The sequence below is a fragment of the Felis catus genome, chromosome B4 (assembly GCF_018350175.1).
Source record: "Felis catus isolate Fca126 chromosome B4, F.catus_Fca126_mat1.0, whole genome shotgun sequence".
Classification (NCBI taxonomy): Eukaryota; Metazoa; Chordata; class Mammalia; order Carnivora; family Felidae; genus Felis; species Felis catus.
Genome location: NC_058374.1, coordinates 23,162,497 through 23,185,600, shown reverse-complemented (window position 1 = coordinate 23,185,600; position 23,104 = coordinate 23,162,497). Strand labels below are relative to the sequence as shown.

The following is a 23,104-nucleotide window of genomic DNA, read 5'->3' as shown; positions in this document are numbered from 1 at the left end:
AGAAGCCATCTTTGTGAGAACAGGGCTGCCCCTCCCAGGCCCCTTCCTCCTAAGGTACTTGCTGCCTGACCCTTCTGGTCCCTAAACAGGCCTCACCCAGCTGGGCAGGTGGGGAAAAGGGGTGAAAAACTTGGCACACACAGGCTGATGGGGGCAGTTTCAGTGAGGGGAATTTTAGAGCAGCTTTGGGGAAGGAGAACAGTGAGACAGGGTTACAGTGGTTACAAACTGTATCTACGCTCATGTTCCTGGACGTGCATGCAAGTCAAGATGGCGATTCCTTTCCAAATTAATTTTAGCTACTGGAGGAGGCACCATCGACTGTGGCTCTGAGACACTGGGCTGCAGGTAGAATGGTGTCTCTGTTCGCAACTTTAAGATCAGAGTAAGGCGTGAGGCTTGTTGGTCGGAGATTTAGGAGGCTGAGTTTTCTAACGGTTATTTTATGTTCTTAGGGACACATTGAGGCTTAACTTCCATAGTTTAGTTAGTTCAATATACCATCTAATAATTTTGATTTAAAAAATGCAATTTCGCCTCATGATCTAATGTCCCCTCGGGACCTCATAAAGGCTGGCATTTTCTTCCTGCAGCATATGAAAAGCTCTTACTCTAAATGCGGCCCTCTTATTCTCCCAGCTGGTGCTGTGAAGTGTCATAAATTCACAGGAAATGTGGAAGCCGGGAATCTAAATTTTACCTTACCGGGCATTGTTCTAGTATCCTCAAGTAGAACATCGTTTCCCGGCTACGGTTATAGTTAAGAGGCAGTAGTGAGAATGTAGTGATACCTGAGGATTTGCTCCAATTTATAAGAGTCTTAAGACGTGAGAGATTGGTGCTGCTGGCCAGCACGTGCTTACGTGGGCAGCACTGCCCTGACCCGAGGGTAGCCAGCCCGCATAGCCCTGTGAGCACCTCACCTGAAAGTTCTAGCTTGTCTACCGGAGCATCGCCCTTTGGTTGTGGGCCCAAGGCTGGTGGCATCTCCAGGTTTGGAATTGACCTCATGATGTTGGCCTGAGCTTCTTCTAGTAGCTTCTCAAACTCTTTCCCGTTATAGTGGTCCAGATTTTGCCTTTTCTCTTCCCATTTCCTCTCTGCTTTCTGAAGGCAAAGAACAAGTGAAGAAGGTTTAAAAACCAGAGGGAAAGCTAATTAGAGATTTCGTGTCGGGGTGGCGGAGAGCATAACACAGGTTAAATGTGGATAAAATAATGCTCCGGTTTCCGCACTGAGGGACATTTTTGCACATCAGACAAACGTGCCCCTGTGCTCTCTGCTGTGTAAGCCCAAGTGGTCTTCACTCACACAGAAGCAAGCTCAGAAACCCAAATGCATTCTTTCCATTATTACTGAGCACTTACTGCTACTTTCAACCAATACTAATAAAAGGACACAGGGATATGCTTTCAAAAGTATGTATCCCATCGCCAAGTTTTTGTTCTCGAAACTGAGTTTTCACTGCGGAGGAGATGTGCAGACAAACAGAAGCTAAGCCCAAAAACACTCACCAGGAACAAAGAATCCTACCTCACAGTCCCGTGGCTAAGAACTGCTATATGGCCTCCGGGTCAAACTTTCTTACGTGTAAAATGGGGTTTATCTGGACACCCTCGAAGTTCCATCAAGTTCTCCCAATAGGGAGAATTACATGACATGCATTTTTAAATGCCTGTACATTTTTTTTAAAGGAACATTTTCCTGTGATTTCGAGGTGGCACAGTAATCCTTCCAGGAGGGCAGAGGGGAAATGGCACCAGGGTTACCAGAACCCCAACACGTAAGAACTGGAAAAGACCGAGGAGATCACTTCACCAACACACTTCACACGTGAGAGCGCCGAGGCCCAGTGAGGCAAAGGATGTGTCCAAGATCCATGCTACGTAAACAAGCCTCCACCGCCACCCCTTACCACCCCCCTCCCTTCATTGTTTCTTCCTAGCATTTTATGACCATCTGGCATATGCTGGTTCTCGGCCTCTCCCTACAAGCAGGCCTGTTTCTTGAAGGCACGGACTCTGTCCCTTCTGTTCCCTGCCTGCCTCAGAGCCTCTGGGGGCTGGTGCACAGCAGGGCTCGGGGATACGGTCCGTGAAGGAAGCTCACCTTACGCAGCAGCAGTGGAGCGGGCGGCGAGGCCCAGGCCTCCTTACCGCAGATCGGGGCATTTTCAGAGACGACTCGTGAGTCGAAACTGAGAATACACACGCGGCCACGATGGCCACGCCCAGTGGGTTCTCAAGAGACGTTTGTTAAATAGATGGGTCGTCCCACTGACACGGTTTCCATACAGAGATGCAGGAAGTGGCAGATTCCGCTCACTCTCAGGAGGAAACGTGTTGTTCGGTTTTCGCCCCTGCCCTGCAGGGCACGATGGGACAGAATCACCGTCAGGCAATCACATTTCACCCCTCCCGTGAGCTGCGTTTCGTAAACGGCTGGCTTGGAGGAGAGGCACAGCCGCTGACTTTGGAGCAGAGGCAGAAGCTACCTAGGGTCCAGAGGCCCGGTTGCCCTGACCGTGGCCTTGGCACTTTGAAGAGGTTATTTTTTCTTAAACCTGAGTTATCCACTGCTGACACGCAAGAGAGGCGGGCACGGTGAGGAGCAGGGTCTGGGGTAATGACGCTGGGGAGACAAAATGTGATACTCAGGCGTGGATACCGGGCTCCTGATAGAATCTTTAAAACCATGGCGTGTTTTCTATGTCGTGTGACTCTAAGACCCAGTTTTCTCTTTCCAGTTTGACGGCCTCCACCTTGCATCCTGAGACTACTCTAATGACTTCCCACCCAGCAACCTTAATTCGAGACCCCACCACCTTAATTGATTCTGTACATTGTTTCAGAGCAATTTTCTGAAGATGCTGATTTTTTATCACTGCTCTGAGGGGCCGCATTTCTTTTGGACACCCACCCCATGACCTTGAGACGTCCTGGACTGGTTTGCCAGCTCCCACACATCCGGTTCCAGTCTGTTTTGCCAGCCTCATCTCCTCTATCTTGTTCCCATAAAACAAATTTACTCGTGGTTCCCTTTGCTCCAGCAACCCCTCTGTGCTAGCCCTCACCAACCCTGCTCCACTTACCCAGATTCTACTGACTTTTCCGGGCCAGTAGCAAACCCTCCACCGGCCCGCATTCACCAGTGATGTGCTTGAGCGGGGAGAGCTGACTCACATCTCCCCAGCCGCATGCCCACTGACGTCCCGCTGAAACTCGCAATCAGCGACGGTGGGAGAATACGCCTCAGAAACTGGCAGATTCCATGAATCAGGGCTTCCCCCTGCCCCCACCAGAGAACTGGTTGGTAAACACTTCCCAGCACACCATGGTTTCACCTTCCCACAGGATGGGATGTCTCACCCTTCTCTGAAATCCGACTGTTCTCTTAATCTGGCCATCGAAACCCATTTGTAGTTCAAAAAATCTCCCTTTGAGACAAATATATATACATACATATATATAGATATATACATATCTATCTATCTATCTATATTTGATATAAATGTATCTTTGACACATATATACATTCTCTTTACAACCAGACTATAAACTCCTTGAGGGAAGGACCAGATGTTATTCCTCCATAGGGTTAATGAGAAATGGACATAGGACCCTACCTCAATGGACACTGCCCTGTTCTTGGCGCTCGCGCTGTGGATTTCCTCAATGAGCAAGCTCTGCATGGCAGAGCCGTTCATGGGCATCTGTGGGGACTGAGGAGCCTGTGCCGACTGCAGAGCTGAGGTCACTTCCTGTGTGGTGGCCGAAGGGCTGGTGGGGTGGGGACCCGAGCCCCCCGGCAAGTGCTGGGCGGGGTTGAGCAGGGCGGCGGAGAGCTGGGAGGGCTGGATGACCACAGGGGAGCTCTGCGCATGGTGAACAGTCAAGGGCACCACTTCTGACTTCACGTCGCCGGGGACTCCTGCGCCGTGGAGGGGCTGGCCTGAGGTGTGGGGTGCCTCCTCCTGGCTCTTCAGGACTTCCGCGGCTGTGGCCTTTTCCATAGCGACGTACTGTGCGGCCTGGGCTGCATCTGTACCTTTCAAGAGCCCATCGGTGACGTGTCTGGGAGAAACCATGCACAGCAGCATTAACTCTTAAGGTAGGTAACTTGCATTTTATTTGTATGGCACACTTGAATGCCGTGGCATCCCAAAGCCAGGCAAGAGGTTGCAAAATTAAGACATCTGACAACCCGGAGTAGCAGCTTGGGGATGAAGGTTTCCATAGCAACTTCCTAATGCCCTCCAATTGCCTCCTAACCGTCTCTGGTACCTGATTGCTCAGTCCTTCCCTCACGAGATGGCCTGTCTCTGCCTTTCCACCAGCACCGTTGTGCCCAGCCAGACACGGTTCCATCACTATTGGTGTGGGGGCGGCCAGGAGTGAACAGATGATTCTAACATTAACCCCCTCCACCCAGTCCCCGCTGGACAGCCCTCAGAGATGCTCTGTTCTAACCCCAAAAGCTTCCTGAGCCCTCCATACTCTCCTCCTTTGAAAATCCACATGGAACTCTTGTTCCTCTCCAAAACCTAACTGCTAATTATCTACTGTTGACCAGAAGGATTACCTATATCATAAGTACCTGATTAACATACATTTTTGTATGCTATGACTGGATTCTTACAATAAAGTAAGCTAGGGAAAGGAAAACGTGATTAGGAAGATCACAAAGAAAATACATTTACAGCATTGTCTTGTACTTATCAAAAAAAAAAAATCCTTACGTAAGTGGACCCGTGCAGTTCAAACCCGAGTTGTCCAAGAGGCAACTGTATTTTAATTCCTGGTGCTTGCTCTTCCTGTCGCTTGGATCAGGCTTCCTTCCCCACCTGGACTTGACCACGCCTTTCTGGGAGGTCAACAGTGACTCCAAATCTAACAGCCCGTTTGGTCCTCATCCTCCTCTGCATTTTGGGGTCACGTGAAGCTGTGCATTTCCACCCACAGTGCAGTGGAAAGAACACGGCTCTGGGGTCAGACAGGCCTGTGTTTGAATATCATCAGTTCTGGCAGGTTCTAGCTCTAGGATGCTGGGAACTGTACCTTTCTGAGCCTCAGATATTTTTCTGTAGAATGTAGTGATGATGATAAGGAGGAGGGAGGATGAGACTGCCTTCTGGCGCCTTCCTCGGGAGCTGTTGTTACGATCAATGTAGGGTATGTCAGATGATATGATACATGGTACTTGACCTACAATCTTTAATCAGTCCCTTACTTTCTTCCTATTAAAATGTCTATTTTTGATTTGAAAAGAGACACTGCATTCGATGACTCTCCTCTGCTACTCACTTGTTTCTTTTGCTGTTTATCTACCCTGTTCCTCCAATCCCCAAGGGACCCCCGAGGATCTGTTCCCCCCCTTTCCCTCTCCTGCCACCGTGCCCTCTCTTCCACTGTCAGTAGTCATATTCATGAAGGCAACTTCCAGTTCTCAAGCTCTCCTCCCTCCTGCCCTCCCTCTCTCCAGTTTGGCAGGGCCGCGCCTCTAATGCTGTCTCTTGAACTTCATTCAGTGTGTATTTCTTCTTCTAACTGAAGTCATCTGTGCTCCAGAAGTGAAGGAGGCTAATAAAATATTTTGACGCATTCTTTAATCTTAAAGCGTTATTAAAAAGGACCGCCTTCAAATGATTTTTTGAAAAAAATGTTTACTTAATGTTTCCTAACGTTAAGCTCTAGGATGTGCCAAATGCAGCAGGCCTGTGCTGAACGATCGGGACCTCAAGTCATACTGCAATGGAACGTCTGAGGTGGGAAGGAGTTGCTGCCGTCCTCCCTCACGAGTTTCCCCGCCCCCGGGGCGGGGGGGGGGGCCGGTTACCTCCGCAACATGGTCAGGGTGTCGGTCATGCTCCGTACTCTCTGCAGGAGGCTGTCCAGCCTGTGGGGCTCCTCCTTCAGAAACCGCACGGCCTCGACTTCTATGCGCAAGATGGCTCGCATCTTGTTTTGTAAGGTGGGGAATTCTCCTGCAGGCCAAGAGCAGAGGGTGAGTTGGCGAAAAAGCGGAACAAGCCCCCATCCCACACACGCACGCCGGGTAGGGTCGGGAGCGTGGGGTTCACCGGCCGCAGCGCTCCGCACACATCTCCAGGAGGCAGACGCCTGTCAGACAGAGCCGGGTTCCAAGTGACCTCGGGCAAGGGCAGAGGTCCTCCGCGCCTCACTTCCTGTCTGCTTATGTGGGATAAAGGCAACTGTCCCTGAGGGCCATTTTCAATGAATTTGGCACAGGTGCCCTGGCACACTGGAAGAGCCAGTGGAGAGAAACTGGCATTGGTATCATTTCGCCCTCAATCTCATGGCGCCCACTAAAATAGAAGCTCCAAGAAGACAGGGACATCTGCCCATTTTGTTCAGTGAGGCATCGCCAGTACCTAGAACAGCGCCCGGCCCACAGGATATTTGATGAACACTTGCAGGCACACATGCACGAACGAACGGATCTGTCACTGTCGGACAGAGTTTTAACCTCCCCCCCTCCACCCCGCTCTCCTCCCGGAGACACGCTTCGGACTTCTCCCCTTCAAGGAGGAGGCTCACCTTTCAGGGTGGCTACTGCTTCTCCCACTTGTCGCAGGAGGAAAGCCCCATCTTCCACATCTTTTAGAGTGACCACTCGGGCAGCCGACGTAGAGTCCTTCTTCAAGTCTTCAACGAAGTCTTCCAGCTCACTGGGGGTGGGGGCAAGCAGACCAGTAGGTGGCAGTGAACACCGAGGCCCCCCAGAAGGACAGCTGTAGTAGCAAAGGGCCCATCCGAGCCTCCTGTTGCTCACCGCGGCCCAGCCTCCCCTGGCCTCCTGCTAAGATGACGGCAGTATCTCGAGAGAGTAGCTTGGTGTGGCTTAAATATTCCTCTGAGGTGTAAGGCGGGTGCAAGGAGTTTTCCCAGGGCCTGTTCTTGGGGATGCCCAGGTTGGCCAGAGGGGAGGTGGTGGCTGGACCCATTCTTTATTTTCAGTGGTGCTGATGCTGACTAAGGGAGGGCAGTGTGCATTTTGTAAGGTGATGGGGTGGGGGCGGGGAGTGCACGCCTCAGCGGGGCAAAAGGAGGGGTCCTGATTGGCTTATATTAGCCTTCTAAACCTGAAACTTGATATATTGGGCTGGATAATTCTTTCCTATAGGGACTTGACCTGTGCATTGTAGGGTGTTTCGCAGCACCCCTGCCCTCTACCCACTAGATCTAGTAGCACCCTCTCCCCGGTGTGTGACAAACAAAGATGTCTCCAGACACTGGGAAATGTCCCTGAGGGAAGTGGGGATGGGGTGGGGGAGGGGAGCAAACTTGCCCCTGATGGAGAACCTCTGGTTTATACTGATGGCCTCATCAATAAGGACTGACTTTCCTCTCTAAGCTTCAAAGAGGAAGAACGATCACAGATCTGATTTCTGGTGTGTATGTGTGTGTAAGAGAGAGGGAGAGAAAGACACACGCAGGTGCACGCACGCACACACACACACACACACACACACACACAGGTACTGCTAGTTCTGAGGTCTTCTGCTTCAAAATGCAAAGCAACCAACGAAACAAACCAACAACATCCTGTCTCCTGGGCACATTAATCACCCATCGTAAACACGGTTGTATCATTTCAGTTTGCCTGTAAATCTGACAACAGAAAACTTCTCTTAAGGTAGTGGAGGACAAGAACGTTGAGAGATTAAGAACCACTAGGTGGCGGTAGGCAAACAGCATTCACCTACAGGGGCAGTGCTAGGGGCTGGCGGGGAACAGGGAAAGAAGACACAGCGTTATCTGTAAAAAGATGGCCTGCCAAGACCCTTCCCGCTAAGTGGGGGCGCAGATGGAGGTTATGGATGGCACAGCTACTGCAGGACGGATTCAGGCGGGATGCCATGTGTGTTTAACAAGGACCAATGGGACAAACAACAAGTCCATCCGCTGTAGAGAAGCGAGATGGAGTTTTTGGTGACGTCTTTCATTCTAATATGGAAAATGGACCCAAACTGCCTGTGATCCCTTCAGATGAAATACTGCAACTCAGGACCCAAAGGGAAAGCCCCAACTGCTCACTGTCCACATTTGCAAACTATGGAAAGGTACCTGGTGTTATGGGAACCCACCCACAGGAAACTTCCTGCAGCTAACCACACCCCTGAGGAGACGATGTATGCCATCCCTCCCAAGAGCTCTAAATATGGCACCTATGTGTGCAAAAGTTATTTACCACTTCATCACCAAAACGAAATATCTTAGAGTGTAGACTGGACACACTGTCCAGTCCTTCCAAGTTCCGAGGGAAGAGCTAAGACCCAAATGTTATCACGGTTCCATTTACAACCCACAAGTCTGCCAGGTGTCAATGAATACTCCTAAGAGCTATCATCTGACCTGAAGTCAGTCTGCCTAAAGTTCTATTTTAATCTCTTTTACATGATGTGCCTTTGGGATTTCATAACTCTGAACACAGAAGACCCATAAATGTCACAGCTTTTCCTGGGTTGATCAAGGAATATACACAAAAGTGTATTGATATTATTGTATACAACAATGTCATTTCTGTTCATATGTTTATGATATATATTATGAAGCACTCGGATAAAATTTATTTATTCAAAATATAACAGATCATGGAGCTAAAATGAATGCTGAAAACAAACTTTCAATATTATGTAATCAATATGACTTTGGATATGTGAACTCGGCTCAAAGGAAAGCCAGATGTTCACAGATGCTGTGGTTTAGCTCTAAATCCATTCTATTTGTGTAAGTTGCTTTTCATACTATGTTAGTTAAAAGAAGCATTAATGTTTTCATTAATATATTAATGAAGTATATTTAATTTGACAGTTATTAGAAGCCCAATTATTATTTCCAAGTAGAAACCCACCAAAGAGAAATGATCTGGATTCCATTTCTCTCCGTATTCTAGATCCAAATTTCACTTTTCTGCCCTCTTAATGGCTCACCAGCAACTTAGTCCAACATGACGCCCAAGAGAACTTATTTTCCTGTGTGTGTGTGTGTGTGTGTGTGTGTGTGTGTGTGTGTAAGGTGAAGGGCAGGGGAGGAGAGAGGAGGGAAGGAGGGGAGATTGTTTTCCTGATGCTCCTAAGTTGAAATTTCCAGTTGTCTTTTTTTTTTACATGTATTTACATGTATTTCTCATGTATTTGAGAGACAGAGTAAGACAGAGCACAAGTGGGAGAGAGGCAGAGAGAGGAGACAAAGAATCTGAAGGAGGCTCCAGGCTCTGAGCTGTCAGCACAGAGCCTGATGCGGGGCTTGAACCCACAAACCGTGAGATCATGACCTGAGCTGAAGTCAGTCACTTAACCGACAGCCACCCAGGCGCCCCCAGCTGTCTTTTGTAACAGTCCATTTTCATTTGATTTCTCTTCCCATTCCTGTTTTTACTCCTTGATTCAGGCCTACTGACATTTTTTTTTAAGTTTATTTATTTATCTTGAGAGTGAGAGTGTATGCATGCAAGTGAGGGAGGGAGAGAGAGAGAGCGAGAGAGAGTATCCCAAACAGGCTCCATGCTGTCAGTGCACAGCCCAATGCGGGGCTCAATCCCACAAACCTTGAGATCATGACCTGAGCTGAAATTAAGACTCAGACGCTTAACTGATGGAGGGAGCCACCCTTGTGCCCCAGGCCTTACTGACTTTCGACTGGACTGTTCTAGCTGCTGCCAATATGGTTTCCCTGACACCAATGTTTCCCCCTCCAATAGTCCTGCACATGATCACCAGAGGGACCTTTCTGAAACACAGCTCTGCATCCTTTGCTGTGTTTCCTTGATCAAAAAACTTTGCTGCATCTTTGATCAAAAACCGTCAGTGACCTCCTCATCAGGTTGGTCAAATGGGAAGACACTTGAGAATCTCCCCTGGGTAAAATGCACATTCTTACGCTCCATCCAGAGAGGTTCTGGATCTGGGGTTGGACCCAGGAGCTTCCACGAAAAGCCAGGAATCTAGGTTTCTGTCACATGATCCTCCAATCTCGGTAAACACAGTCCCTGCACACACGGAACAGGCAGGCAGGGCGTGAATGTGGTGTAAGATACGGGCAGGCATCATGCAAGGGGGAACGGCGTTACCCAGACATGAGACATGGTCTAGTATCTTGCATCATCTCCGCCAACGTGGTCGGCCCTCAGTTTTCCAAGGACACCTTGCACCTTCCTGGTCCTGAGTCTTGCTGGCTCACGGGGTTGCTCTGCCTGGGAACCCCCCATCCCTCGCCCCGCTTTCACTGATGGAACCCCACCTGACCTCCAGGCCAGCCTAGTTCGGTTTAACAAACCCTTTGTGAGACCCCGCTAAACACACGGCACTGCCCTGGGTCTGGGGGCACAGGACAAATAACTTATTTCAGGTTGTCTTCTTGATCCCTGGGGCCCGAAGCAATCTCTCCTTTGCGTAGGGTCACCTGGCACAGGTGAGCCACCTGTTTTGGGCTATACACATAACTCATATGCTCTGCTTTGCCGGACTGGAGCTCCTCAAATGCCCTGTGCACATCTTCTCCAGGTGCAGCCAGCCCACAGATGAAGTGCTCTCCTGATAGGCTCCCCATGCCCCTTCCTAGCTCACTCCTGTGCTGGGCTACTGGGGTAGTACTGAGATTAAGTACTTTTTCTAGAGCAAAAGCAAGACTTAGCTGACTGATAAACACAATTCTTAAAAGAAGGAAATTTACTTTTTCGTGATTTAATTGGAAAACATAAAATATTCTTAAAAGGCTACACATTTTTAAAGAAGTTTTCAAGAAGAATCTTTTAACACCTAGATGTAGGAAAACTGGGCCATCACAAAAACATTTCAGACAAATAATAGCCTTATCACCTCACGGTGGGTGATTAATGGTCTACAAATGAATGAACTACATAAAATATTAGAAGCTATTTTGAGATGTTGGTGAACAGTGGTCAAATTCTTTTTTTTTTTTTTTTTGGAAAATTATAACTGTAATTGATTTTTTCCCCCCTCTGGACTGCTACTGAGAGGGACATTCTTATTTTAATTAGACACGCTGGGTGGGCATCTGGGGTGACACAGGCTCAAATATCAAACAGTTGACAGAAAATAACACTTTCCATCATGGAGACTTCCAGTCCTTCTGCCCATGAGAAGAACGTGAAAGTTGCTTCTTTCTAGTCCCAATTTGGGAGATTTAAGAGAATTAACAATGCTAGGAGAATCCAGAAAAATTACTACTCATTACACTAGAAGGTGAAATCATTCTATGATAAATCTTCATTGCATAACAAAACATATATTACCATAAAAGATGTGCCCACCCCAGTGACTGGGGAGTAATAAAACTGCTCATTTCAATAGTGGGACTTGATAGATGCTTTCAATAAGAACCTCATAGAAGATTGATAACATTCAAGGAGGCATCTTTCATTCCTGGATCAGACATAATTTACACTTAAATTCTTCTTTTGTGCTTTTAACTACAGTTGAATAATAGGAAGATAATTTTAACACCGTTATTTTGGCTATTAGTTTTCATTTACTGAGATTAAATGCAGACTTCCCATTTGTCATTGGGTTTTGCCATTTGCTTCCTCTCATTTTCTCTGTTGCCAAGCCCTACAAAGGAGCGCGGTGCTCCAGCTGTTAATGAGACAAGCGCAGTCGAACTTCCCGGGGTCTGGACAGAGGGGCGCTAAGTGTCCAAGGATACCCAGAAGCAGCAGAACCCTAACTTGTACACAGTAGGTGCTCAATAAAGAAAGAGGGAGGGGCGCCTGGGTGGCTCAGTGGGTTAAGCGTCCGACTCTTGGTTTCGGCTCAGGTCATGATCTCACGCTTTGGGAGTTCGAGCCCTGTTTCGGGCTTAGTGCTGTTGGTGCGGAGCCTGCTTGAGATTCTCTCTCTCTCTCTCTCTCTCTCTCTCTCTCTCTCTCCTCTCTCTCTCTCTCTCTCTCTCTCTCTCTTCCCGCCCTCCTGCCCCCTTGCTCTCTCCTTCTCTCTCTCTCTCAAAATAAATAAACTTTTAAAAAAGTTAAAAGAGAGAAAGGGAGAGAGCACCATCTAGGAAGGGGCTTCTCGTTGGCAAGGACAGTGTCTTTTTCGGGTCCAACGGGTGACTGGCACTCACCACAGCTTTTTGACGATCTTCTCCTCTTCGTGTAGGTATTTCTGTCTCTCTTGTTCCACGAGGACGCGCTGTCGCTGCACAGGGTCCTCCAGCCTCTTCATGGTTTCGATCACTTTGCCGCTGATTTCCAGCTCGGCCTTCTTCATCATTGCCCTCAGCAGCTCCTGGTTCTGCAGCTGTTGAACAAAAGAAATCAACTTCAATTGGTGCTGCCTGACTGACGTCGTGGCGACTGACTGCCTGACGGTCTTCAGAAGCCGGCTGGGGTAAACAGCCCTGCAGCTGAATATTTATTTCAGTGAGAAAGGGAAGGAAGCAGAGATTGTATATAATATTGCTACTTCAGCCAACATCTGAGGTTTACTGCCAACTGCCAACCAGACTTTCATGTCTGTGTCTGCAAAAAGTAGGACACTTACTCCGGTCAGTGCAGCATGGACAACAGGCGTAAACTCTCACTGACATGTTTTTTACAGGGAGCAGCTGAGAGCACTAGCTTTGGAGTCAAGCACCTTTTTTTTTTTTTTTTTTTTTTTTTTTTTTTTTTTGCTGGTTGTGTGGCTCTGAAGATGCGCCTGGGCTTTGCAAACCCCAAATTGAAACACGGAACTGAGCGTGTGATTATGCAGAACCCAGTGACCCAACCCACGCTCCTTCCTCGAACTCACGTGATCTTGGAAACATCACTTTCTCTTTCTCTGTGCAAGACTTCAGCTGCAAGAGTGGAACGTTTAGGAATATGGCTTACGGTGTTAGGAGAATATCTGTAAAGTTAGGAGAAGTGGTCTGTGCACCAAAATATTCCTTCCTGCCTACTGCAGCCTCCTTCCATCATGGTGCCCCAAATACCCGTATTAGTTGGCCTTTTAGATCTCAGAGGCTTTTTTAAAAACTTTGACCCCCTTCACCCATTTCTCACACTCCCCCCCTCTGGAAACCACCAATCTGTTCTCTGTATCCACGAGGCTTTTTTTTTTTATTATTATTCCGCATATAAGAGAGATCATATGACATTTGTCTTTCTCTGACTCATTTCGCTTAGCATTGTGCCCTCAAGGTCTATCCATATTGGCACAAATGGCAAGATTTCATTCTTTTCTATGGCTGAGTAATAGTCCATTGTATATAAACACCTAATTATTTTTATTTTTATTTATTATTGAAGTATGGTTGGCATACAACGTTATATTAGTTTCAGGTGTACAACACAGTGATTCAACAATTCTATATGTTACTCAATGCTCAACAAGCGTAGTCACCATATAATATTACAATATTGATCATCCATTGATGGACACTTTTGTTTCCATCTTTTGGCTATTGTAAACAGTACAGCAATAAACATGGGAGCGCATGTATCTTTTTGAGTTACTGTTTTTGTTCCCTTTAGATAAATACCCAGAAGTGGAACTGCTGGATTACATGGTAGTTCTATTTTTATTTTTAGAGGAACTTCCGTATTGTTTTCCGGAGTGGCTGCACCAATTTACGTTCCCACCAACAGTGTACGAGGGCTCCTTTTTCTCCACATCCTCGCCAACACTTTTCATTTCTCGTCTTTTTGGTACTAGCCATTCTGATGGGTGCGAGGTGATATCTCATCGTGGTTTTCATTTGCATTTCCCTGACGATTCATAAAGTTGGGTATAATTTTCACGTACCTGTTGGTCATGCTCATATCTTCTTTGGAAAATTATCTATTTTCAAATCTGCCCATATTTAAAAATTGGGTTGTTTGGGGTTTGGTTGATTTTTTCTTTGGATTGAGGTATACATACTCTGGATATTAACCTTTTATCAAATATACGATTTGCAAATATTTTGTCCCATTCGGTAGGTTGCCTTTTCACGTTGTTGATGGTCTCCTTTGCTGTGCAGAAGCTGTTTACTTTGATGTAGTCCTACTTGTTTATTTTTTCCTTTGTTGCTTTTACTTTTGGTGTTAGCTTTAAAAATTCATGGCCAAGACCTCTGTCAAGGAGCTTACTGCCTATGTTTTTTTTCTAGGAGTTTCATGGCTTTAGGTCTTACATTCCAGTCTTAAATCCATTTTAGAGTTAACTTTTGTGTTTGGTGAGAGATGGTGGTCCAGTGTCAGTCTTTTGCATGAGGCATCCAGTGTTCCCAGCACCATTTATTGATGAGACCTTTCTTCCCTCATTGTATACCCTTGGCTCCTTTATCATAAATAAATTAATTGACCATATATGAATGGGATCATACTTCTGGGCTTTCTATTCTGTTCTATTGATCTATGTGTCTGTTTTTATGCCAGTACCATACTATGTTGATTATTATACCTCTGCCTTATGTTTTGAAATCAGGGAGTGTGTTGCCTCTAGATTTCTTCTTTTTCAAGACTGCTTTGCACGGTTCAGAGCCTTTTGTGGTTCCACTTTGGATCGAACCCCAAACTCTGGCTACTGTGAGACTTTGGCATGTTCCTTAGACTCACTTGATCTCCATTTCCTTATCTTCAAGGATGAGGATTCACTTCCTCTAGCAGTGCTGGTCTGAGGATTACATGAGCTACTGCTTGGTATCGAATAGGTGATCAAGAAATGTTGATTTAGCCATGGACTATTTCACTGTATTAGTTAAAAGAGAATCTATGTTTGGGGCACCTGGGTGGCTCAGCTGGTTGGGTGTCTGACTCTTGATTTCAGCTCAGGTCATGATCTCACAGTTCGTGGGTTCAAACCCCGCAGTGGGATTTGCAGGCTAACACACAGCCTGCTTGGGGTTCTCCCTCCTCTGCTCTCTTAAAACAAATAAAGAAACTTAAAAAAAGAGAGAATCTGTGTCCCTCTTGTTTACACAGGTCCATGTACCGAATGCCATGTAATCACAGACCATGAAAACATAATACTTGATGTTGGTGGTTGCAACAACAATGATCCCAGATGAGCTCAAGGTTCTTGGCAATTTGTTATTTTCCCTGGGTTTTATGTAGGCTGCTTGCACACATACTGCCACAACCTCCACGTAACTTTCCATATACTTTCCAGAGCACTCTTGTTCCTTACCCCGGAGAGCAGAAGATGTGTGGTTTGCATCTGGCTTCAGAAGAATGTAGTCAAACGCTTGACTCCTGTTTCCAAGTCCTGTATTAAGTGTTTCTCTGGGGCAGGAGAGTTTGCTAATAGCACATCCATCAAGTGAATTCGTTCAACCAGCCTCAGAGACAGACGTTACATGATACCTATTGTATCATACCTAAAGGTTCCCTGAAATTTCAATTAGCTGTTTGCGTTCTGGTGTCATGGGCTGTAGCACAACCACTGTATGTGACCTCATGAGAATGATGCCTTTGTCAATTGCCCGCTATTTGTGCAGACGCCATCTGACCATGCGACCCTCAACTCAAACCTTCACGGTGTCTTCTATTTTTGTTGAATGAAGATAAAACATTTCAACAGAAGCAGCAAGCAGGGCCACCGTCACGTTCCAACATCAGCTCTGTACTGATTACCTGCCCATCCAGCAAGACACTGCCTGGGTTCCATTTCTAGTTTCACCACGTGGTAGCCATGTGACTGTGAGCAAATTATTCATTGGTGTCTATCCATAAAAGGGGCAATAATCGTTCTTATCTCATAGGCTGGTAATGGAGATTCAGTGAGGGAATAAAGTGCTTACAACAGTGTCTGGCACAAACCAGGCCCTGGGGGTGGGGCCTGCAGTTTGGTCTGGAAGGGAAGCAAATAGAAACGTGCCACTCCCAGGTTACCTCCTCTGTATGACTCATAGTCATGCTCTCATGGCTTCTGCTAATAGCGGCTTTTTCTTGTGGTCTTAAAAACAGTCAGTATGCTGCTAAAAGCCACCAGGTATGGAAACGATGCATCGAGGGCAACTTCCTCCCATGTTCTCTGCAGCTCCAGCTTTGCCCACAAGGCACAAGGAAGTCTCACCCTTTCCCACATCGCCAGTCTCCTCGCATGGCATGCAGCCGGCAGTCCCTGCTCCAGTCACACAAACATCCTTCCTTTCTGTTCTTCGACTGGCTAGGCTCCTTTCTGCCACAGGGACTTTGCACCTGCTGTTCCCTTCATGTGGTTAATTTCTGCTCTTCACAGAGTCTCCAGGATACAGGGCCATTCACGGCAGGTACTTAATAAATACGGATAAACACCTGGACTAAGCAGTAATGCTGTTAAGAACAAACAAAGGAGAATCTGAAATGCCTTCCTAGATTGTAGATACATGGGCTGACCCATGGGCTCGGATATGCGGTGGGCTCACCTCTCATGCCCCGACTTGCTCTGACTGCAGTGGTTGTTGAATATACACAGCAGCACTGCCAGCTATCAAAACGGGAGGTCAAATCCCACAGAGCTATTTCCTTTGAAGGGGTGGGGAGATGAGGGGTCACAGGGATGCAAGGGACAAAGAAGTGCATGACTAAGTGTGTTGAAAAGTGACTGACACCTGGGTGCTACCCCCTGAGAGACTGTGATTTCATTGGTCTACCGGGCAGCCTGGGCACTGGGAATTCTTTCAACTCCTCAGACGATTCTGATGAGTCACTCAGAGTAAACATTATGGTCTAAGAGAAGGGCTCTTGAATGGATGGGTCATGTCACAGCCCTCTGTACCTAACCCTCCCACCAAATCTCACAGACAAATTCCACAAGTTATGGTCCTGTTAGCAGCAGATATTAACAGTGGCTATCAAACTGGAAATTATTACTGGGATGTTTAAAATTCTGAAAATTGAAATCTGGACGATGGGAAAAGTGGAGCTCTGAGAGGTTAAGTGACTTATTCAGGGTCACTCAGTCATTAAGGGCAGAATCATGGTGACAACCAAGTCTTCTGAATTCCACCTAGTCATTGTTCAACCACCCCAAGTTGCTCCTCTAACAAGGCAGGGACGTGTCTGTTTTATTTCCAGCCACCAAGCACAGTTTCTGGCACACAGTAGGTACCCACCACATATTTGCTGCACAAATGAATTTCAATAGAACATTACTCAGAAGTGCAGACATATCAGAAGAATGTACGTAATATTCAAGTTACTCAACTGGTAACACGGTCAGATTGCATTAAAATTATTCCCCTTGGAGAGGAGGTTTGCCCGGAGTTCCAGGTTATAGGATCCTCCTTCCAAAAGAGGGGCTTACCAGAGCCAGCTGGAGGGATTACAGAGGGAATTTTCCATAGCCCAATGCTAGGCAATGATACGTTAATCATGAAGGAATAAGGATGTGCCCACGTTCTCCTTCCCCTTTCCGCTAGTCCCCCTGCCCTCCTGGACGGTGTTCTGGCCAATGTCCCTAGGACACAGGACTCTCCTGTTCATCCCAGCAGTGTGTGAAGTGAGCTGAAGGCAGGATGTAGATCAGCATCTCTCTCTAAATGCTTCAAATAAATTAGCCGTTAGCAGTTCAAATCATTACAATGATACCTACCTTTCAATTAACTTAAAAAAACCCTCTATTATAGGTTGCAAGCAATAAAGTATACCCATTTTAAGTGCACAGGTCAGTGAATTTTGACAAATGTATACACCAATGTAACCACCACTGAAAAGATAGCATTTTTTATCACGCTAGAAAACTCCTTCATGACCTTTTGCAATCAGTCACCCAAACCCCAGCCCAGAGAAACCACCAATCTGTTTTCTGTCCCTATAGATTAGTTTTTCTGTTCTGCAGACACAGTATGTAATCTTCTGGGTGTGGCTTCTTCCCTTCTCCCCTTCACCCTTTCTGGGTGTTGTTGAGTGTTTTAATAGTTCATTTTTGTTTATGCTGAGTGGTATTCCATTGCGTGGATAAATCAATTTGCATGGATTTGTATTGTATATACTAACATTTTTATATGTTTACATATTGACTTGATTCTGGTGAGTTTGCTTTAATTTACTCATTTCTAGTAGCAATTTTTGTAGTCTTTCTGATTCTATATATATACAATCATGTCATTTGTGAGTAAAGCCAATTTCTTTTCCTATATGTATGCCTTTTCTTTCTTTTTCTAGCCTTATTGCACCGGTTAGGATCTTAAGTGCAGTACTCAATAGTAAGTGAGAACAGCCTTCTTGGCTGTTGTTTCCGATTTTATGGGAAATGTGTAGTGTTTCACCATCAACTATGTTTTCTGTAGGTTTTTCAGACATCCTTTACCAAGTTAAGGAAGTGTCCTTGTACTAGAGTGCTGAATGTTTTTATCATCAGCATTGAATTTTATCACATGGTTTCTCTGTATTTATTGAAATGATATGGGTTTTCTCCTTTATTTCATAAATAAGGTCAGATACATTAATTTTTTTTCATGTTAAAACAATCTTGCATTCTTGGGATGAAAACCAGGATAATATTCTCTTTATATACTGCTGGATTCAGTTGCTAATATTTTGTTTTGGATTTGTTACATACACTTTCATGAGGGATACTGGTTTATATTTTCTTTTCTTAAAATATCTTTGACTGGTTTTGCTTGTAGGGTAATGCCAGCTGGCTTCATAAAACCACTTGGGAAGTGTCCTCTATCTGATGAAGGAGTTTGTTTTTTTTTTTTTTTTTTTCAATACTGCAAAGATGTCATTTCATCGTTCCAGACTTAAGTTGTGTCTCTAATGAGAAGTAGGTGTTCATTCTTATTTATATTCCCCTATTATGTACGGTGTCTTTTTTCCCCCTCTGGTTGCATTTAGAAAAATTCTAGCCATTATTTCTTCTAATATTTTTCTCTTTTCCCTGGACCACTTAATATCATTTCACAAATCATTAAGTTTTGGTTCATTTTCTTCAGTCTTTTTCTCTCTATACTTCAGTTTGAACAGTTTCTATTGCTATGTTTTCAAGTTGGCTAATATTTTGTTTTTACACTAATAAATCTTCTGTTAAGTCCATTCACAGATATTGTGTTTTTCAGCCCTTGAAAGTTACACTTAGATTTTTAAAAGAATTTTGTTTCTTGTCTCATTGTGTTCATGTTTTTCTTTAAACCCTTGAGAATAATTATTATAGCTGTTTTAAAGTCCATGCTGCTGTTCTTGTTATTCCTGCCATAAGTGGTTGATTTCTATCAACTGAGTTTTCTTAAGGTTATGGATCACATGTCTAGTAATTTTTGACTGAGTGCTAGGCAGGCAGTTTTGAATTTTGTTTTCCTTTACAGATGGAGTTTCTCTGGCAGATGGTTCAGTTACTTGTGGATCATTTTTGTTCTTTAGAGGCTTGCTTTTAAGCTTTGTTAGGGTGAATCTAGGGTAGCCTTTACTCTGGGACTAGTTTAGTCCTAAAACTGGAACATGGTTCTTCTCTGATCTCTATTGAATGCCCCAGGTGACCAATGAAGCCTCTTTACTCTTGCTTGTCAAAGTATGAACATCTCCCAGCCCTGTATGAGCTCTGGGGATTTTTAATCTTAGAGCTTCCTACTTTGTTTTTGCCTGGCTAGGTGGTCTTTCACACTACACATACGTGGCTTATTATTCAATAACAGGGCACAGATTTATATAGTCTTTTCTCTGCAGACCTTTTTCTTATTTGGTACTCAACTCCACAAATTCTAGCTGTTTCAGCTCTCTAAATTTTTATCTTATCTCCTCAATTACACTGTCAGTGCTCCGCCTGGGTTATTGCTTTCCACATCATGATCTGAAAAGTGCCCCAGGCAGAAAGCTGAATTTCACTTCTTTGCTTTCATCCTCCTAAGGATTACAATCTGTTATAACGTAATGCCTGGAAACAGTTGTTTCACTTTTTTTTCCTCCAGTTTTCTAGTTGTCAACAGTGGGAAGGCAAGTACAGTTACAGTTACCCCTCATTCTGGAAGCATAAAATTATTGTTGGGGCGCCTGGGTGGCCCAGTCGGTTGAGTGACTGACTTTGGCTCAGGTCATGATCTCACGGTTTGTGAGTTCGAGCCCCGCGTCGGGCTCCGTGCTGACAGCCCAGAGCCTGGAGCCTGCTTCTGATTCTCTGTCTCCCTCCCTCTGTCTCCCTCTCTGTCCGCCCCTCCCCCACTCATGCTCTGTCTCTGTCTCAGAAATAAACATTAAAAAATTAAAAAAAAAAGACACATAAATTTATTGTAAATGCTATGCCTTAGGAATAACGTTCTTGGCCATTAAATATTTAATTAAACCAAATAAGCCGTCCCTATCAACATCAAGAAACTAGGAAACTACCTGAAACTAATTTCACCCACTTCTAATTGGACAATGTGCCTCACATACTCAACCTTGATTTCTTAGGCAAAACCTAGGACTATCAGTCTAGCCCACACTGTCATATAGTGGAACTGACTTCCTGTTCAGCGGTGACACTGAACAGTGGTTGTACCACAAATCAGGAAGTTTCATGATGATAGCCAGACTCCAGAATGACTCCTGGCTACCTGGTCAATTAAGTTCCCCAGGCTGTAGGGAACGACACATAAGATGCCTGGTGACAACCACATGTTACCTGGGAGATGACTCCCCACCTTAGACAGCCTCCATGTGACAGTCTACCTAGGGCTTGGTGCATTGCATGGCAGCCTACTCATCAAACCCTGAACTATTTCCATTTATTATTTCTGCCCAATGGGTAAAAATAGATCTGCTCACATGGACCAAACTGTAGTGTGCTTTTCTCAGGGATATACATTCCCATGATCATTTTTTGGATGATAAATGAGACTCTCGCACATTTCTATGAGGCACTATCTTATTTAAAAAGCCATCTTAAGATAACACTATTGAATTATATCATTTCAAATACAAGGTCTCTGTGTACTGCCATGTTTCTTTTTTGTGTTGGTATTTTACTTCCTTCCTCTCTTAGGAGAGCACAGTAAATTCTCAGTAGTCTTAAAAATGGAACACTACGTTCAGAACCAGCCCATTTTTTAGAAATTTATCAGGAGGCAGAAAAAGGAAATAGGAACCAAGGGGGGAAAAAAAAAACTGTGAGAATTAGATAAGTAAGACGTATTCATTCTCTCTTTAGGCCAAGTCCCATCTGGCCCTTACAGAACTTGTACCATATCTTCCAGAAGCTTCCCTCTCTCCTCAGCCCACAGAGAGGGACAGAATTGCAGTCACTTCAGTGGATATGGGATTGTCTTGGGAAAATCCAAGTACTGTGGCACTTTTGAAGAAAGATGTAGCTCATCACTTAGGAAAAGTAAGCTTTTTCTAAATCACATCAGAAGAGGTAATGGATAAAGATAGTCTTTTGAAGGAAACATTTGTTAGGTATAAGGCCATCTATCTGTTTCTATTATTGGCAGCTAATTGCTGACCCGACTATTACCTTGGAAAGTTCCTTTTGGCTCTTGTATCAATTGTAACTAAGTAGAGAACACGTTCTATTAGCCACTGGGAATGAGGTGCATTGTTAGAAGCCAGGCCTTTGAAGTCATTGGGTGTTTTTCACACATACAGGGTGGTGGGTACCCCATGTGTTTCTGCTTCACTCTTGTGATAGTTGACTGAGATCACAACATTTCCAAGAAACATCTCAATGGACTGAGCGTTCATAATACCCAAGAGCAATAGTTCTTACCCTGGAGCATTCTAGAGTCACCAGTGCCTGGCCCCTGGTTCACATCAATGAAGTCAGACTCTGGCAGTGGTCCTTAGGGTATTTATGTTTTTGTTAAAGGCCTCAGGTGATTCTAATAAGTAGCCAGGATTAAGAACCATTCTCTTAGACCAATAATTCATGTGAAATTGGAGAGCAGAGAATTATATGAATAGAGCTTTAGTGGCTTTCTTCATCTTCTGCTTAGGCTCCTTTTGCCTCCCTTGACATTCTTTTTGCCCTACTTAAATCTACCCATCCCACTGTGTCCTCATCAAATTTCTATTCCTGAGAATAATCCATCAATTCTGAAAATAAAACGCTCAAATAGGATATGCTCTACCGTCTAGGATTTTCCAGTGATTTAATTATCTAATTACTGGAGCTGGCTGCCAAGCACAAAAGATTTCATTCAGTTTCACTATTTTATAACACAGTTCAAAGAACATTTGAATTTCTAATTTAATTTTTGTTCTTTCGAGACTCTTCTGCAGAGTTTCGTATATCTCTAATGATAGTTCCATTATTGGACTTATAATCACTTTGGGGTTACACTTCTTTTTTAGTGTATAATACATATGCCAAAGGAGAATTGGTGCTGAGATAGCTTAATTATTCTAAGCTGTTTTTGTCTTAAAGAGACTCCCCTGACCGAAAAGACAGAGGCTTGACAGGGAAGAAAGCTGATAGGGACACAGGAAACACAAAGATGAGGTAGAAACAACAGCCGTCAGGTTAGGTAACAAAGTGTTTAGCCTTCCCTATGCGTCTGCTCTTTAGAACTGCACAAACTTCAAAGGTCAAGAGCATGTCGGCTGCTTGTTCTTTATACCCCCCGAAGCCAGAAAAGCTGAGCAATTCTGGGGCAATAAAGGAACTTGCATGGTTAAGATAGCATTCCCAGACCTTGACCGAAGAGTTGCATTGTTTGAGGAGCTATGATTCCAAAACTCAGCAGCCACAGTTCAAGGTCTGCAAGGAGTGGCGGGTTGTGGGCAACTACCCCGACCCCCAAAGCCAGCCAGGAAACCAAACAATGCCAACCGTCAGGAAAACAGTAGGTACCACCATACAAACAATATTTAGGAATTTTTTTGCCCCGAGGGTCTAGGAAGGAGCGATCATTTCCAAATGGCCAGAAGGTGGCGCTCACAGGCAGAAACAGCGTGAGAAGGGGCTTTACCCTCCCCAAATCCCAGGTAAGATTAACCTGGGACACAGCAGACCCATTCTGGCCTGCACATTTGTCATTCGACCTGCAGGGTACTAAATAATTGGTTTTTAATTACTTTCCAACACTTTTAGAATGAATACGAATAAATCATACGAAACCTGTGTTTCCAGACAGAACACTGGACTCTAATTCTGTCAGGTTAAGAGCTGGCTGGAGCTGAGTGGTGACTGACCTTGAGAAGGGCCAACTTGCCGTTGTCCCTCCTCCATTTCCCTTGTTAAGTTACTGCCTGGACACTGTAGGCA

At 45.2% G+C, this 23,104-nt stretch overlaps 1 protein-coding gene across 1 annotated transcript in view; it reads right to left on the bottom strand.

The window, feature by feature from the left end:
* Positions 1-23,104, bottom strand: part of KIAA1217 (sickle tail protein homolog) — a 302,577-nt gene that overhangs the window by 16,315 nt on the left and 263,158 nt on the right. The window contains 5 exon segments of the mRNA XM_023256446.2: positions 924-1,107; positions 3,626-4,073; positions 5,836-5,983; positions 6,558-6,688; positions 12,105-12,280. Coding sequence (XP_023112214.2) covers positions 924-1,107; positions 3,626-4,073; positions 5,836-5,983; positions 6,558-6,688; positions 12,105-12,280 — 1,087 coding nt within the window.